This window comes from Lontra canadensis, unplaced genomic scaffold (assembly GCF_010015895.1).
Source record: "Lontra canadensis isolate GAN:19392208 unplaced genomic scaffold, GSC_riverotter_1.0 scaffold139, whole genome shotgun sequence".
NCBI classification, from domain to species: Eukaryota; Metazoa; Chordata; class Mammalia; order Carnivora; family Mustelidae; genus Lontra; species Lontra canadensis.
In genome coordinates this window covers 1,406,712-1,426,273 of record NW_022631133.1, presented here as the reverse complement: position 1 = coordinate 1,426,273, position 19,562 = coordinate 1,406,712, and the positions used below count along the sequence as shown (strand labels likewise).

General features: G+C 35.6%; 1 protein-coding gene across 1 annotated transcript in view; it reads left to right on the top strand.

Annotated features, from left to right (window-relative positions):
• The window catches only part of SGCZ (sarcoglycan zeta), a 1,078,905-nt gene that overhangs the window by 1,020,219 nt on the left and 39,124 nt on the right, over positions 1–19,562 (top strand). Inside the window, exon 5 of the mRNA XM_032843404.1 lies at positions 1,002–1,124. Coding sequence (XP_032699295.1) covers positions 1,002–1,124 — 123 coding nt within the window. The remainder of the gene's footprint in view (positions 1–1,001; positions 1,125–19,562) is intronic.

Here is a 19,562-nt window from a genome sequence, read left to right as displayed (position 1 = left end):
CTAGGTCCCTGACTGGTCTGGACTATATCTAATAAGAGTTTTTGATGTAGATAGCAGAGGAGACATTCTCCAGATCTCAGTAGGAGGAGAAGACGTAGCATATGCCAAATGTGTTATGCCAAATGAAATAAATTGCTATTATGGAAATAGCAATTCCTCACCCTCTGACCAGTTTGATCTTCTTGTCAAAGCCCTTCAAACTCACAAATTAATCATGTTTTCCAAATATGGAACTGCCTTTGTGATTTGTAGATGGATTAATATACAAAATTGTCCAATAAAATCAGAAACAGATATCCAATTACATGGTATAACTATATTTAATACTGTATTTTAATAAATCAAGAAAGTTATTGATGAAGAGATACATCGGAGAGGTCTAAAAACAATTTTTTTTTGCAAGATCGACTGTAAAATGCATTCACATTCAGTGATAATCAGGGGTGAACAAATTATAGTGTTAGCATATATGAAATGTAGAGTAGCTGAAGGTTCACAGCTGAGTAATGCTTCACAAGTACTTTGTGATGTAGCAATCATGGGGACTATTGTCTGCTTACAGAAAGAACATGGGAGTCATTCTGTCTACAAGTATTTATTGAGCATTTAGCACGTACTAGGTATAAAGCCAAGTTTTCAGGCAATAACCAAGAACAAAGCAGACATCATTTCTCCTTGTGTATATGCAAAAGCTTTTCTTTTTAATTAGCTAAACATAAAAACCTTGTTAGGACAACGTCAAGCGTTTAGAGGTCAGATGTATGCCCAACTATCCTAGCCCAGCAAACTGTACCAACTTAGCCTACTGGAAAGGATAACAATTTAAAAATATTAACTCGGGTGTAAAACATACTACAGAGATAAAATAACTAAATAATACCTGTGTTCCTCCCTTTTTCTAAAATATTTATTTTTAAAATTTTTTTTATTTTTTAGAAAAAAAATATGTTGATGGTTTCCTGCTTACCAGTTTCATTTTTAAACCTTTCCTCTGACCATAGGAGCTGATGCTGTGGAAGCTCAGTGTAAAAGATTTGAAGTGAGAGCGAGTGAAGATGGCAGGGTGCTGTTCTCTGCAGATGAAGATGAGATTACCATTGGGGCTGAAAAGCTGAAAGTCACAGGTACTGTAGTTTGAGATTTTGGAACATTGTTTACTTCTTGAAAGAATGTGGAACTGAACAAGAACTACATTATAAGATGTATGATCCCCATGCCGAAAGTTGAGTTCACGTAACAACATGATCTCACACCATTGGATTTCCCAGGAGTCTTCAAATAGAAGACAACTGGTTGTGGTGGCAGAAGACAATGTAAACACTGTGAAACAATATAATCACTGCCTTCATGATATAAAAGTAAAGCTGTATGTCCTGGCTGGGGGAAGGATAGGCGGAGGAAAGTGGGTCCGCAGAACGGAAGAAAAAGTGGGGAGCAGACCGTGAGAAGTGCTAACTCAAGGTGATAGACAATTACAAGTCAGAGGTATCATTTAAAAGTAGAATATATGCAATATATGCAAAAGAAGAACTAAAATGTAAGTATCAACTAGAGAATGAAGTAGGGGGAAAGTTACAAGTAAATAAAATTATCTTCTTTGGCTTATAATTATTCTCAAAAGTGTATATATCAAGATATAGTGCTATCCTGGGGCGCCAGGGTGGTTCAGTCAGTTAAGCATCTGCCTTTGGCTCAGGTATGATCCTGGGGTCCTGGAAGTGGCCCCCCACATTGGGCTCCCTGCTCAGTAAGGAGTCTGCTTCTCCCTCTCCCTCTTCTCCTCCCCCATGCTAGTGCTCATGCTCTCTTTCCTTCTCTCTCTCTCAAATAAATAAATAAAATCTTTAAAAAATAAAAATATAAATAAATTTAAAAAGGAATGGTGCCATCCACATATTTAGAAGTTGTTAAAGTCATTATTCTAATATTAGAGCTGTTAAAAAGTCAATCACCAACTGAAATTAAGAAGCAAAAACAAAAGCAGAAATCGAAGTTAAAAGCAAGGCTGAGAGCGGGGAAAGATTTTATGAAGACTGTTTTAAGCACAATCTCTTTGAATTACTTGATTTGCAATCATAATACATGTAATTTCAATAACATTTTAAAAATACCCAAAGAGGCCTACATTAAAAAAAAAAAAAAAAAGTGAAATAAGCTTGACCTAGTGTTTCCCAAATTTGAGTTTAGGAGCAGCTCATGGTATATCTATCCTATCTATTTAAGTCCTACTGAATCCCGTGGGCCATGTGAGAACAGTTTATATAGAAATTGGCCTCTAGTCTCAGGCTGTTGGGGTTGAATCCTGCCTCTACCATTCAATATTTAAGTAAACCATATGCCTCCAATTTTCCTTCATCTAAATGATTGAGATGCTGATGATAACTTTAGTATTCAAGTTATACCAGTGTATGTGTGCACACCTATGTGTACATGTGTGTGTTTAGAATATTTTCAGCACATAATGAAGACATTGTCATAGTCAGCTCTTCGTATTTATTAATAAAGATAATATTAATATTGTTAATGTTCCAGACTTGAGGACTTATGTGTATTTCAAGAAAGTTGTACTGCCAAATGATACTGAAATTCAACAAAGTTAATTTTTTTTTTTTTTTTTTTTTTTCAGAGAGAGAGAGAGAGTGAGAAGGTGGGAGGTATGGGGGACAGGGGCAGAGAGAGCATATTATCAAGCTTCACACCCAGTACAGAGCCCAACGCAGGACTTGATCTCATGACCCTGAGATCATGACCTGAGTGGAAATCAAGAGGCAACTGCCCCTCGACAAAGATAGTTCAATGGGGATCCTCACTGGGCCTCTTTGGCCCAGGTAACAACCCACTAGCACCGTCCCTACTGACTCCCACAGCTTCCTTTCTCTTATGGGATATTCTGCGGATTAGCTGGAGCCTGCACCATTGGGTTGGTGTTTGGAGTGTCCCCCATGACTGCCCAACTGCCTCCTCTCTTTTTGTTTCCTCAGTTTCCTTGGAAAGGTCAGGAAAGGAAGCCCCACAGGGGGGCAAAAATTGACCTTTCTAAGCCCTGAGTCTGGGGGTCAGGGGACAAAACAAAACACGTGAGGGCTTTGGTTGGCATGGAGCACAGACAAATAGAAATGGACATTGACTTTAGGGCCCTTGGTGCTAACATTTGATTTGCTGGTTGGTGGGAAAGCAGGGAACCCAGGTAGAAATACATTCAGAGTGATTAAGCAGACGTGATTTCAATATTTAACAATCTTTTACTTTGGTAGTGTCTACTCATTACCAGCTTTAATCCCAAGATAGCTTTTAAGATATCTTATCTAAAAATTATTTCATCCATATTTGGATATTCCCATTGAGTACTTTGCTTTCATAAGTGACAGGAAGTTATAGAGCTCTTGACAGTTTTTATGAACTCATGGAATTTTAACTTCCTCTGATCTAATGTTGACTTGTCTCATAACAGTTGCAGTAAAATGCTGTCTTTACAACATTAGATTCAGTTAGTAGTTTTTAAATTTTTCTTTGAGGTACATGGATACTCATCTTTATTTTCCTCTTTTTCTTGGTAGCCTGGCTGCCATCCTTAGTTTGTTAATGGGAATTATTAAAGTGTTCCCTGAAAAATCTGAGTTCTTCTTTTCAGTTAACTGCCTTCAGGCAGTCATCTCTGCTAACTTAGTCTCTCCTCGCCCCCCGATGTACATGTGAATGTGTGCATGGGACATATGCATGGTGTATGTATATGCATGTATGTATATCTTGATGTGCAGGTGGATAGGTACATATGTTTCATTCTGGTTCTCTTTTTCCATTTCTTTCTGTCTCAAACATATATACATAGCTTTGAATTTATCCTTCATACTACTTTTGATCTTTGTCCTTTATCTCAGAAAATCAATCAGTTTTAGAGTAGGAGTCAGTACCATATGCTTCCAGAAGACCCAAAATAATAATATAATTTTGATTATATTACAATCAAATAATTATAAATTATAATATAATATAATATAAAGATCCTAAATAATAATATAATGTAATTTTAATAATGACGGCAGAATCCAGCCAAAAATTTTTGTGAGGGTTTGAAGTGTAACACTTGAGATGAGGGAATGAGAGTGTCTGTAACAAGCAACCCCTATTTCTAGCCTGGTGTGTATGGACAAGAGGCTCCAGGTTATTAACAAAGAAATGTTAAGTTGGCAGTATTTTAATTGGATTAAAACTCCCCCAGGATCCAGTGTATTTTGTTTCTCACAGAAGAGCCCATTTACCCACAGACATGCATAGACACAAGCATACACACACCCTCTCAAATTCCTGCTAGGTCCTTTCTCCCTTAGCAGGATATCGAATATTTACTGTGCAGGAGCTTTTTACCTTCCTGCAATACTTTTAAAATAAAGAAAAAAAAAAAGACAGCAAGGGCAAATATAATTTAGAATTTCACAAACTTAGAGGAAAAAATTGTGCGTCACATTGCATACCATTTAAAGGCCCAGGGATTGATTAGAAACTCACATCCACTTTGAAGCTGCGCTTGAATCATTTGACAAATAACACTACAAAGAGACACGGACTCCAGGGTGCTTCATATAAATTAGGTAGCTGTGCTGACAAGACTTCAAAGTTACATGTGACAAGAGATCTATGTGAGGTTGATTCTAGAATTTTAAATTTGTGGCACAAATTTTCTATTTAAACAATAGCCATTGGAATTACAATTGATTTCTTTCTGGCTTTTTATAATTTACAAGCAGTGGCATTTTGTACATGGACTTCTCTTCCAAGGTGACAGAAATGGATGAATTTATTTAGACAATGCATCTATACACCTGAGGCAAAATCACTTGTGACTAAAATTATTCATAGATGTAGCATGGCTCAGGATATTTACATTTACTCTACTTAAAAAGTAGCAGGGATTTACCCAATACGTTCACATACTCCTAAGGTGCAGGAGGATAGAAGGAAAATCACAAATGGTTATCTGAACACTCACAACACGCCTCATTACCCCATCACCATGGTAAGCAATCACATGCCAAAAATTTCTCATTTTTTACTCTTGTTATTACTTGAGTTGCTCAGTAATTGTTTGCTTAAATCTTAATTTGAAGCTACTTCTTTGACCTTAACCTACCATCTCTACATGGCTAAATGGATTAGAGTGTTACACATTAGCTCACATATGCATACTTGAGAACTTTCTTTTCATTAAAATTCATCAAAGATACTCCTTACTGCCGTTATCTTTTGAGACCTAATATTGGTCTAAGATATCACTTACTGCAATTATCTTTTGAGACCAGGTAAACAAATAAAAGATATAAACCTTTACACTTAGAAGACTCTTAAATTTAGTGCTTTCAGGCAGAATCAATCAACTGCAATCTGCACTTTCATTTGTATTCCAAGTAGTGTATTAACTTAGAAAACAAAGAGGGAGTCTAAGTCCTTTGACTTTATAAAGTGAAAAACTTCAGCCATGGAAGCTACCTCGATGTTAAATTTTATGCTATGGGTTGGACGTAGACCTCTCTGTTTTGTTTATGAGAGAAAAGAGGAAAAACAGCTAAAGGTATAAGGAGAAAGGATATCTCCTTTTTTTCAGGCAGTAGAAATTAAAGCTGGCAATCTGAAAAAAATAGTGAATCTCAACCCTGCACCTACCCTGTGCCCTAATGTTTGCTCGAAAGCCAAGACTATGTCACTGCTTCGTCCCTGTTCTAACTGAATGATGGGAAAATAGACAAGTTCCAGTGCTTGTTTGACAACGGAAGAAGGGATTTTCTGACGAGCTGCCTTTTAAATTAAACACCACGCTTCTAGGTTGAAATCAATATTTCCTGGTTTGTTTTTATTAGTCTTCTACGTCCTTGTTCTTGTCTGTTAAATTGGCACACTGTGTGGAGGTCAGCTTTGGAATCAAGCTTTCTATTAGCTGGGACCATTGTTCCTGCAAGCTGTCCAAATGCCAAGAATGTGGTAACACACAGCCCACAGGACAGAGCCACTTGGTTTGAATAGCATCGGAAAAAATGTGATTAAACCCAGAGCTGAGAAAAGTGATATGCAATCACTTAATTGTCTCAGGTGTGGCGTTTCAAGTCTGTGGACTTGGGTAAATCACTCTGTTTTCTAGTTGCATTTTAGAGTTACTGATGATACAGATTTTAGAGATGCTAAGGATTAGTACCACTCTATCTCCCCTGACAAATCTCCAGGTAACAAAGGATTGCAGGTTTTGAAGTGTATAAATAATGAACTATGCCATTCTCAAACAATAAGGTATTTGCCCTGAGCACCTGACAGTCCTCTCTGTGACTTACTGTATTTTTCCGAGCTTTCGTTTAAATGTTTCCTACTTTAACTAAAGCAAAACTTATTGAACATATAATTGTGTAATAGAAACCTAAAGGAAGTTGTAAAAGAAGACAACTCCTTTATAAAGGTTGGAATGGGGGCTTGAATCAACATCTATGTGTGTTGGTTTTTAAATTTTCCACTGTTGTTTAAATTTCTTATGGGCCTTAAACCCACAAAATGTCTTAAAAGATATAATTTATCCAGCCACTGTGCAAATGAATAGTCTGGTTTCTTATATATTGTGATGACATTCTAAAAATACATTACTTATAGAAAATGGTCTACTGGAATTGCTTGCAGTTTCTTTGTTTCTTTGCTGGCTGTCAATCAGAAGCTGATATTTACTCCTAAAGGTGACCCATATTCCTTCTCATGCTTTCCATGTGTCCTGCTTCCAAGAACACTGGGTGGGTTCTCCCATGATGCAGATCCCTCTAACTTTCCCTCTTGTTGCATCTCTCGAATTTCCTTTTCTGCCTACAGCTGGAGAAAGATTATCTGCTTTTAATAGCTCATATGATTACATTGCCTATTACATTACCCAGATACCTGGATAATCCAGGATAATCTCCCTATTTTAAGGTCACTGATTAGTAACCCTAATTACATCTGTAAAATCCCTTTTGTCATGTAACATATTCACAGTCTGTGGGGTTTGATGAGAACATCACTGGTAGGGGGCCTCATTATTCTGCCTGCCATACTATGCAAATGATTGAATCTCTTTAAGCCTTTTTTTTCTTTCTATGCTGAATTTTCATTTCAGTGTTATACAGCTGCATAAGTATAAATATTTGTACAATATACAGCAATTATGACATCCAGAGGGAATGTCTTAGAGAAAATAAGACTGCAGGTATTTTATTGCTTTATTGCCCAGATTTGAACAAGCTTTCAAGCTGGTAGATCTACAGCTGGGAGTACTACCAAGGAGCACATTTTACAGTCACAGGAGACTGACCACGTAGAACACAGGAGATTTTCTACAGCTGACTGGAGAGGTTTACAACAAACAGCCTGAATGCAACCTGAAGTATACTGTACTCACCCAAATTGCAAAAATGCATTTGGCAAAAATAATAATAATACTATACAAAATACACACAAAAATATTATTTGTAAACAAGCAGGTAGCTGTACATTAAAGGAAACTAGACAGTTTAAAAGCAAAGGCTGCAAACCATGACTGGTCTTGATGTCTGAATGCAGAAGAATTGGGTTATGACAGTCTCCACACACAGACATGAATTATAAATGTTGAAACCACTTTTCTTTTTTTCTTCTTCTTCAAAGGAGCATTATAAGAATCACCTACCACCCAGGATTTTTGTTGAAGGTAAAAGATAGATATGAAAATCACTTAGGCCCAATCCTGGTACAAATCTGGTATTTAATAAATGCCACCATGTAATAATTTTTAAACATCATTACTGTTCTAATTTGCTTAATATTTTTGAAATACTTAACAAGATAAAAGACATCAGACAATGGATGGGAAAAAAAAACAAGAGAGGTGAAAATACGTGAAGTGAAAATCTTATTCAATATTAGAACTGCGGAACTATGTACTTCACTGGATATTTGGAGATATTTGAAGAATTTGTGAGAGAATATAGAAAAGATAGAAGAAGATGGATAATACTCATTGTATTCTCAAAATGTTCATCTCTCTCATTTAACCATGCAGACATAGACAGGCTCTGTGAGGCATCCAATGATACATGTTCCTTAGAAACTACACCTCTGTATGCCTCTAGTTGATGATATTGCCCTTGTCCATAAATCTGAGGCTGTCACATACCATCATCTCTGCATTCCAGCATGGGGGAAGTGAGAAAAATAGGAAGCAGAACGAAAAGACTTTTCTTACAATATCCCAACCTGGAAATAGCACTCAACACTTATATATTATATCAGCCAAAATTTAGTCACATGCTTATGTGTAACTGCAAGGGTAGCAAAGAAATGTTAGCTCTAACTGGGCTATGTTCTTTTAAAATTTTGGGTGGAGATTTCTATTGATAAAGGAAGAATGGATTGACCGAGAAAACCATTTCTGCCACAGGAAGTGATGTAATAATATAGAGTTATAATATGTAACTTCAAAGAGAAAGAAAGAAAAAAATGCATAGTTTTAATATATGAGACAGTATCACCCTTCAAAATGGCTCTTAAATTTGCGCTGTTTCAATGCAAGGCATTTTACCTATCGCAGAAGACTTCCATGCATTTAATTCTGACATATCTACTTTCTGAAAGTCATTACTCTCATGTCATTCAGTAAATCAAGACCATATCTTCACTCCCTGTTGTCATCTTTATTAAACTGAAACCTCACTTTCATTATCAAGATTCTTAAAAATTTTAATATGACATTTTTCTTATTTCTTTCCAACATACACACTCTAGTTGGATCAGTCAACTCATTCAGTTTTCCGTCTGTCTGCAACTTAGAATTCTTGAAGTCAAGGATTGAGTGCCACAGAGTTATTATAGTGGGAAATTTTTCCGTTTAGGCAACTCGGAATGTATAGAGCTGTGTGAAAAGAGTGAAGTCAAAATCAATGGAGAAATTCCAACTGGAAGTACCAAGGAAATCCCAAATATCAAGCCCAGATCATTAAGGGGTAAGGTGAATCTGGAGACTGAGACAATATTGCAGAGCTGAATGGGGACAAAATCTGGGTGAAGCCAAGTTAAAAATAAACAATTTTGTTACATGAATTAGGGGTAGAAATGAGTCTCAACTATTTAATTGGTTAAAGGCCTAAAGTTATAGTTGTAGAAAAGTAACCCAAGAGGCTGATAGCAGATGAACAGATACTTCTTTTCTGCCATCCTCCCACCCTCCTTCCTTCCTAACTTCCTAACTTCCTTTTTTCTTTCCTAACTTCCTTCCTTCCTTTCTTCCTAGAAGGTGGGCAGCCAAGGGCAAAGACAGACTAGTACAGCAGGAGCCAGCATGTGGAGGGTGAAAAAATAGATCAGTGACATTTGATGTAACCCAAGAATGGTGTCTGTGTAGCCTGGGAAGGAAGCATGGCAGGGTCAAGAGCACACATGAGGAGGGCATCGGGGAGGTATAGCGGTCCATCAGGTTTTAAGATGGGATACAGGTGGGAGATTGGACAAATCATTAAATATATTGATACCCATTTATTTAGAGGAGATAAGTTTCTTAATCATTGAGAAGGGTAGCAGAGATATGGAAAGGAGAAAAGCTAGAATTAATTCTGTGTTATTGGACTGGAAGTACTGGTGTGAACTCATGCTTTTCAGTTCCTAAGAGTAGATAGAGAAATAACTATAGATTCTAACATGTGTCAATATGTGCTTGCTGCAGGGGCGCCTGGGTGGCTCAGTGGGTTAAAGCCTCTGCCTTCAGCTCAGGTCATGATCCCAGGGTCCTGGGATTGAGCCCCACATCGGGCTTCTGCTCAACAGGGGGCCTGCTCCCCCCCCCCCCGCCTGCCTCTCTCTCTCTACTTGTGATCTCTGTCAAATAAATAAATAAAATATTTTTTAAAATGTGCTTGCTAAATATATAGCTATGCATTTCCTAACCCTATGTATAGGGATGGCTGTGGATTAGTGATTCTAGGAGCACTGAACACAACTAGTTCTCAGATTTTATTTCAGAATATCATTCTCCAATAAAAAGAATTAAGGACTTTTTGAGGAAAATATGCACGATACTGAAGCTGGAGCAAGAAAAACGTAAAATGAGAAAGTGCCTTTCTTATACCAGGAAGTAAAGAAATACTCAGTTGAGGATGGAAACATGTCAAAAAGACAGGAGCCAGTTTGAAGAGGTTCCTAAAGGCACATTGAGCATCAATACATATAATGAAGATAAGAAATTTGACTTCTTGAATAAAATAGAAATCTATGAATCCGTATTGATATAAGTAAATAAATAAGAAAAAGACAATCTCTCCCTTACAGTGGGATGTGAATTGAAAATGTAAAGCAATTATGGGATTAGAAAGGTCCCATTTGACAATCAGTGACGTAATCATTATTTCAGAGGAAGATATCACTGGATGGTAAAATTAGTGAGAGAAAGTGAGATAAGGCTGAGGTTTAGGAGCCTCAATACATATTTAAAACAAAAATATTAATTTTAAAGTGAGAAAGCAACTTTCCAGTGAAGCTCCAGCTGTCACCATGTCACTCAGAAGCATCCCCAGTCATGGTACAAATGGATGCCATGCCACACCTGCACAACAAGAACTGAGGGTCGCACCTGTATCACTTCCAACAAAATTGCATAGCCTAAGAACAGTCGTAAGGATATGTATTACCAACTCAAATTGTGAGGCACTCTACAAAATATTAAGGCCATAAAATATTGAGGAACTCTTGCAGGAACTGAGATACTTGCCAACTGGGTGTACCATGTGATTCTAGATCATATCCCTTGTCAACGAGGAACTTTACTGGGACAAATGGTGTTCTAGCGCCTAATTTTGTGTAACACACTACCCCACAACTCAATGGCTTTGAAACAATGATAGCACTTACTTAACTCAAACCCTTCAACTTTGGCAGGGCTCAGTGGAGACAGCTGGTGTCTTCTTCTCTTGGCTATAGTTGAAGCAACTCAAACTCTGGGGGCTGTATCATCTGAGGGTCTGCTCCCCCACATGCCTGGAAGTTGGTAATAGCTGTCATCAGAGACCTTAGAAAGGGCTGCCTGCCAGCACATCTATATGGGGTTCCTTCATGTGCCTCTGTTTCCTCACTTCATAGTGCCTGTGATTGAAGGATAAGTTCTCAGAATGAGAGTTTCAGAGAAAATCTAGAAATTTTCTAAAACAGCCTCCATTGTTTTATGAAAGGAGTGCTAAAGAATTTTCAGGGGTATTTTAAAGCCAATCACATTTAGCAGAATTTGAAAGGCGCCCCTGGGCAAAGGATATTTAAAAAAAAAAATGTTTTTAATTATACTCATGACTTTTCTTTAGTCTTAAAATTGTTTTAACCAAAAAATAAAATTAAATAATAAAATTAAAATAAAATAAAATAGAACAACAAAGTCAACCAGAGATAACATTTTTCAGAATATAGGAAGATATTCTCTACATGTGTCTTGCTGAGCTCAGACTGATACAACAAAATTTCATAGACCGGATGGCTTAAATAATAGAAATGTATTTTCCCAGTGTTCTGGAGGCTAGAAATCCAAGATCAAGATGGCAGCATGGTTGGATTCTAGTGACAGCATTCTTCCTGGCTTGCAGACAGCTGCCTCCTCACTGTGTTGTCACATGTCCCTTACTCTCTTTAGGTCAATGTTTTTTGTTTGGGGTTTTTGTTTTTTGATTGTTTTACCTATTAACATTCAATTGCTTCAGTGCATTTTCTTTCTCCTTTGAATTCCTTTTGCATCTTGGTCAAAAATCAGTTAGGCATGATCTACTTCTAAATTCCCTATTTCATTACACAAATTGGGTTTATCCTTCTGACAATATAACAATATCTTGATTACTACAACTTTAAAATAAGACTTAATACTGGATAGAGTTTTTCAAACTTTATTTTCAAGATTGCTTTTGTTATTTTATGGCCTGTCCCTTCATATATATACATATGTATATACATATGTATATATACACAAATATACATATGTATATATATAAATTTCAGATTATGTACTTCTATTTATTAAAAAAAGTACTTGGTTTGGGACACCTGGGTGCCTCAGTTGGTTGAGCGGCTGCCTTCGGCTCAGGTCATGATCTCAGCATCCTGGGATCGAGTCCCACTTAGGGCTCCTTGCTTGGCGGGAAGCCTGCCTCTCTCTCTGCCTCTGCCTGCCACTGCCTGTGCGCTCTTGCTCTCTCATTCTCTCTCTCTCTGACAAAATAAAATAAAAAATCTTTAAAAAAAAAAAAGTACTTGGTTAAATCTTGATAGGAATTGCTTTCAAGCTGCACATAAATTTTAGGAGAATTAAAATCTCTACTATGTCAAGTCTTCCAGCCGATGAAAATGTTATGTCTCTCCATTTACATAGGCTTTCACTAAGCTCTTTCGTTAACATTTTGTCATTTTCAGTATACATATCTGCTGCATGTTTTGTTAACTTTTTAATTTTTTGAAGTAATTGTAATTGGCATAGTATATTAATTTTTGTTTTTATATGTGTATTATTAATACATAAAATTTGATTTTTTATGTATTTATTCTATATATTTACATTATGAGATTTTACTGAACTTATTTTGTAGTTATAGGAAGTTTTTGCAGATGTGGGGCTTTCCTATATAGATAATCATGCTATACACAAAGACAGTTCCACTTATTTCTTGCTTTTAAATCTGTATGCTTTTTATTTCTTTTTCTTGTCATTATAGGAGCTACAAATTCCTGTATTATCTGAATCAAACTAATGCAATGGAAAAAAGAGATGTTTCTCAAACAAATACTCTGAAAAAATAAGAACATGCTCAGATCTTATGATGCATGGTCAGTCTATTCAAAGATTAAAGGATATAGAAATTATTTCCTTGTAAATAATTTGAACATTACTCAGATCATGTGTCTTCTGATTGGATAGGCATATTGAAAACCCCCAAATGTTATGAACATTCCAATGAACATAAGAAGTCTGTAGTTACTTATATTGCTCATGAATCAAGTAAAATTCTGATGAGAAAGAACACTAATCATTACCCCAAAGTGATCAGAATGGTTGTACCTTCCAGAGGTCATGATAAATAGTGGCATTCTTTAAATTAAAAAATATATATATCATTAGCCAAAACTATTGTAAACTAATAGAGAAAATAGGGAGAAATGTACAAAATGGAGTTCTAAGCCAAAAAAGTAAATACTATCCCAAGACTCTTTCATTATTGTAGATTCTATCCTGAATTTGAAAAATAATGACCAATTATTTGATGGCAATTATTTTTGAGTTCCCATTACAGTAGAAACTCTGAGAGAAATTTTTAACTTTGGCCCACTAGAAAAACTAGCTTCAAGAATTTATTCAACAAAATAAGTTTTGGGCAATGATAACCTGTCACCAAATCCAAGTATGTTCAGTTCTAGGACAATGTAGCTGTTTTGAAGGGTCAGATGGGAAAGGAGGAATAGAGTTTAGAGGGAAATAGGCTGAGCAGAAATTACTGGAGGGACTCAAGGTGTTGCAATTAAGAACTCTGCCTCTGGCATTATAACTCTACTGCTTTGTAGAAGAGTGATCATGGGCAATTTAGTTAATAGGTTTCGAAGTGACCAGTTCCTCATCTATAAAATATGAAGATAATAAATAATAACATCTCATTGTATTTTCACTGAATTAATGTGAGTTGATCCCTGTAAAGCATGATGTCTGACACATACCAAGGGGTCAATAAATGTAAGAAATTATTGTTGTTATTATAAAAGACATAAAGGTGTTAACTTATATTATGTGTTAATGGAATGACACTCTTCCTCTGGTAGCACTTATTGTAAAGACCTTCTAAATTCAGTTGTTTATCATTTATCTCTCTCATGTACATAGTTATATACAAATAATGTTGAGCACGACATGTCATACTGAATAATATTCAATCCAATGTAATAGAAGTAATTTAATAGGGCCCTCAGGGTATTTAAGTGAAAACAATATGAGATAAAAGTAAAACCAAAAATAAATATAAGAAATGTATTACATGGTAAGTTTTAGAACCAATAAGTTGCAACTAATCAAAATAATGAAATTAATAACATTCTGTCATAATTTTTGTTATTGACAAAATATAGTCATTTGCAGTAATTCATTTAGTCCTCAGTATTTAAGGAGGTGTTTATCATTACCTTTATTCCACAAACTGAGCCTCAGGTTAAGTGATTTGCACAAAATACACATGCTATCAATGGCAGAACAGAAAGCAAATCTGTCTCCTCACTATTAACCCAGTCGCATCTCTACTTCATTTTATCTGTGTCAGTATGTACATGTATATATAATCCATTTAGATCCTGAATAAGAATTTCTGTAACAAGAAAGAGAGCTTCTCAGATCTGATTTATTTAGTAGGTAGGTCATTATTTCAAGAAGATTTATTTAGTAGGCTGGGAAAAGTTAAAGGTGAAGAGGAATGAGCACATTTGAATACTATATATCTGACTTTCTCAACTAAATCATAGAGAGCTCTAGGACTAACCTCTCTAACTTCATGTAGCTGTCTAAATTGAAAGTTTAAGATATGCCAAACAATGTCAAAGGAAGATTGAGGTAAATGACTGATCTTATAGTCACTGTGGGAAAACACTAATGTAATCTTGGTCAGAAATTCTAAAAGTCTGTTGCAATTTGCTAAGGAACTAATTTTAGTTTTAAGTGAACTGTATATTCATCAATCATGCTGACCTTTGTCTTTAAAAGGTACTTGCTGGAGTGTGTCAAGGTAAATTTTATTCTTAATTTCATCTCTGGAGATTTGTGTAGGTGTGTTTTGTGTAAGTGGATAAAATTTTCATGTTCACCTGAATGATTATTGGGACAGTCTTTCATTTCCCAATGAAGGGAGGGAGAGAACGTGGAAAAGAGGGAAGGAGAAAGGAAAAAGACATTATCAGCTTGAATGGGTTGCCTACTTTTGCCAATTACTAACGGATTGTGTTAATTTCCCATTGCTACAATGTCAGTTACCAAAACTGAGTGGTTTAAGACAATACAAATTTTTTATCTAATGTTTTGGAGGTTGGAAGTTTGAAATGGTTACCAGTGGACTAACATCAAGGTGTTTGCTGGGCTGCGCTACTTTCTGGGAGAAAAAGTTTTTAGGGGGTATTTCCAGTTGCTAGAGGACCTTGGCATTCCTTGACTCCTGGATTAGCAATGACAATTCCAATTTGTCATATGAATTCCTCTTCGCTTTTAAGGTAACATTTTCACTCACAGATATCCAGATTGGGACATGGATCTTTAGTGAAGGGAAAGGATTATTCTGCAACCCACTAATTGATAATGGATCTCTTTCACCAAATTATACTTTTAGTCACCAAATTGACAGTTCCTGGAAGATAGAAGCAAGAGGTATAGTTTCCCTTCTTTCTCAAATTTGGAATTGGTAAGACAAAGAAAACTGAACTAGGACTGAAATTCGCCGTGCTCAGGCAATAATTGGTTTGTGCTTTTTCTAACCCTGGATCATCTAAATGCTTATGCCTTAGCTTATGCAAGTTATTTGGACTCTCTGTGCTTCAATTCTTCAACCATAAAATGGAGATTTTTTTTTTTACATGTCTCTCAGAGTTCCACTGTAAGAATTACATTATTTGACTTGGAATTTGTTCTGAGCTTAGCACATGACTGAAGTAGTTTGAGTATGCATTGTATATTTTCCACCATCGTCAGTGTCACTAGTAGCAGCATCAACAGTAGTAGTCGTGGTGGTAGAGGAGGAGAAGGAGGAAGAGGAGAAATATGGAAGAAGGAGAAGAAAGAGAAGAAGTAGTGTAATCAGCGTCTTCATCTCGTTAGTTCCTGATCTCGCCACAAGATTAATCTAAGGATCAGTAATATTATGTAGGAGAGAACACTATACAAATGATTTGAAATTAGGACCAAGTATTATCCTCTTTAAAATACGGCCAAACTGAAAAAGAATTTCTAAAATGCCTCTCATAATTGTCCAGCTGAAAGCCACGGCTGGGGCATTTATTCATCAGCTTTTCCCCCATTGGTCGGAAAGTAGCCTTAGAGGTACTGACTCCCTGGCAAGGTTGGGGTGATCCCTGGGTGTTGCTTGTGCTGAACCTGCTCCCTGCGGCTCCGAGAAGCAGGGAGATCCTCGGCCCGTTCTTGAGGTGATGTGTAGTGAATATGAGTCTGAGGTGCTCTCGAACAGTCCTCCACATCTGTTGGCTGAAATCAGATATGAGCCAAGGAAATTTGCCTAATTCATTCAGAAAATTAAAAAAACACATAGGTTTTGATCATGGCTCCAGACTTGAATTCTTAATCTCATGTGACATGCCTGCAAAACTGGGAAGGAAGATGTTTTAGGATAACTTAATCACAATATAAATGTTGCACATCTCTCTAAATCAAGTATAATAATTCATTTATAGGATCGGTTTCTTATTTATCCACAATTCTCTCAGCCTCAGTCCTTTTCCCCCATACAAATACAAAACCCATGCAGAATTAGTGAAGAATTTATGTTTCATTGCATGGCATCTTTTAAGTTTCTGACTGAGAAATGAAATGAGTGATTTTTCGGTCATCATTGATAATTACCCTGGTTGATTTGGACTTTAGATCAGAATAAGCTTTCAGCAGCCAGTCATTTTACTTATCCATCCTTTATTGCATGATAGGTGAAATAAATATGAAATCTCGGCCTTAAAAATTATCTAAATTTTGATCATTCCAAGTTTCCCACTAAGTTTACATTTTCTCTATTATGTCTTTGTAATGTGGTCATTCTCTCTTTCAGCACTTGACAGAAATCTCACAGCCTCTCAAGATAGTGATTTATCTTTAGACATTTACTTAAATACTTCTATTTAAGGTGACATCTAATTAAGACACTTATACCTTTTAAGAAGAATTATATATAAAAAGGAAAATTGAAAGCTGTTTTTGTGTGTTAAAGTAGAAAGATTTAAGAGGAAATAATGTTTCCCAGATTTCTCTGCGAATTAAGCAATATGTTTGAGTTTCTAATCAGATGAAGAAGAAAAAAAGGACCTAAATACCAGGAGAAGGGAAATGAAGAAAGCTGCCAAATGATGAATGTTGACCAGTGAAGATTTTTTGAGGCCCTTTAAAAACATAGATATTTATTCATACTTTATGGAAACCTAATATTCATTTTTAATTCATTTCATTCAATGGCATTCTTTTTTTTAAATTTAATTTAACTTGATTTTTTTTTCAGTGTCCAACATTCATTGTTTATGCATCACACCCAGTGGTCCATGCAATACGTGCCCTCCACAATACCCACCACCATTCAATGACATTCTGTACTTTAAAGGGCTAAAACAACTCCATTTTATTGAACCACAAGAGTGTATTAATTAATTCCCTGTTTTTAGACATTTGGATTATAGTCAATGAACCTAAACAAGGCTATCATTCAATTCCTTATAGCTACATCTTTGTATATAAAGATATTTCTTCAGGATAAATTCCTTGAAATTGAATTATTTGTTCAAAGTATGAGGACTCTGGAAGGTATTCATTATTTGCCCTCTCATCATCAGTGAATGAAAATTCTGATATTCCTGAACCACCATAGATTACTAAGTCTTTTTTTTTTTATTTCTTTTAAAGCAGGCTTCATGCCCCAGAATGAAGCCCAATGCCAGGCTTGAAGTCATAACCCTGATATCAAGACCCGAGATCTAGAGTCAGACACCTAACTGAATGAGCCACCCAGGTGCCCTGATAACTAAGTCTTCTAAACTTACTTTACACATAACCGATAATGCTAGGCAGTCATGAAGTATATACAGATATAGATACAGATATAAATGATACAGATATAATATAGATAATAATCTTTTTATTATTTATTTATTTATTTTTAAATTTTATTTTTAAGCAGTCTCCATACCCAGCATGGGGCTCGAACTCACAACCCCAAAATCAATAATCACAGGCTCCATGGACTGAGCCAGTCTGGCACCCTATAATAATCTTTCAAAAAAAAATTCTCACACAGTCCTCTGAGGAGGTGAGGACGGACCATTTTGTTTTGCTTTGTTTTGTTTTACAGACAAGAAAATTAAGATAAGATTTTTTTTTGAAAATTAAGATTTTAAGTAGCTAAATGACTTACTCAATGCCACACTGCTCATGAGACCTACTGAGACAACACAATGAGCTATTTTCTGTGGTATTGCTTGTCCCCTCCAATGTCACCCTACTGAAAAGCTATGTATTTTCTGACACTTCGTGTAGTGAACTGACAAAATAAATATAGACACGCAATCATTTAACTAAATAGCAGACTTTAAATCCTCTAATTTTGAGCCTGATTTCTATTTTCTTAGTTCATGAAGGATTTCAAGAAAAAACAAAGCGAAACATTTTACTTTGAAACAAGCATAGAAATTTGGTTAAGACATTATTTCAAAACGGCTATCTAAAAAAAACAAAAAACAAAAAACAAAAAAACAAAAACAAAACCTCCAGAAAAGGTTTTATTTTCAGTGAAAAATGCACATCCTATAAATTCCACAAATACTTCAGTCACTTTCCAAACCAGTCACATATTGGCATCCATTTGCTGTGGCCCTAACGTGGAAAATAATAAGTAAAACTTTGTTTCAGCCATGAAGATGATAGAAACCAACATGATAGGCTGACTTTTGTAGTATCCTGGTCACTAGAAAAGATTCAAGGAAAATTACATCTTTTTTTGTTTTCATTTATAATGTCCTGATTAGTACTGACAGGGAACGTTTTTCCCCTAGTGTACTGACTGTTCAGTTTCTCTTTTTGTGAATTACTCGTTAGTATTTTTTTTTTTCTTTTGGAATGAGTTGTCATTTTCTTATTGATCTGTAGGAGTTCCTTATATTTTTTGGATGGTAATTGTGTATCAGTTATATTTGCTGTTGATGATGTATTTTTGTATCTAACTTTGCTTAAGCATCTTTTTATTGTTAAGAAAAATTTTATATTAATATAGTCAAATTTATTGATTGTTTTCTTAAAGCTTTAATCTTTTCCGCCTTAAGAATGTGTCCACACCTTCCCATAAGAATTATATTTTTGTCTTTAAAGTTTCTGCAATACTAGAGAGTTTAACTTGGTAACACAATGCAGTTTTAATATGTTTCATTTGATTACAAATGAGCTGAACTATTTTTTTAGATGGTTATTGAATTTTAATGACCCTTTTTTTGGTGAAGAATCTCTCCAAATTCTTAGTCATTTTCTGTGAGTTTCACTTTTCTCAATTACTTTTTAGAGTTCTTTATATATTTGGAAATTGATCTTTGTCAATTATATGTGCTACAAATATTTTCTCCAAGGTTAAGGTTTGCCTTGGTTCAATTTATCTGTCCTTTGTTCAGCAGAAATTCTTAATTTCAGTGTAGCAGTTTTATCATTTTTTCCTTTACTATAGGAGAAATCCTTCTCTAATCTGAAGTCAAAGAGATATTCTCCTGTATTGTCTTCTACACACTTTATAACTTTACCCATCACATTTTTAATCCTGCTGAAATTTATTTTTGCAGACAGTGAG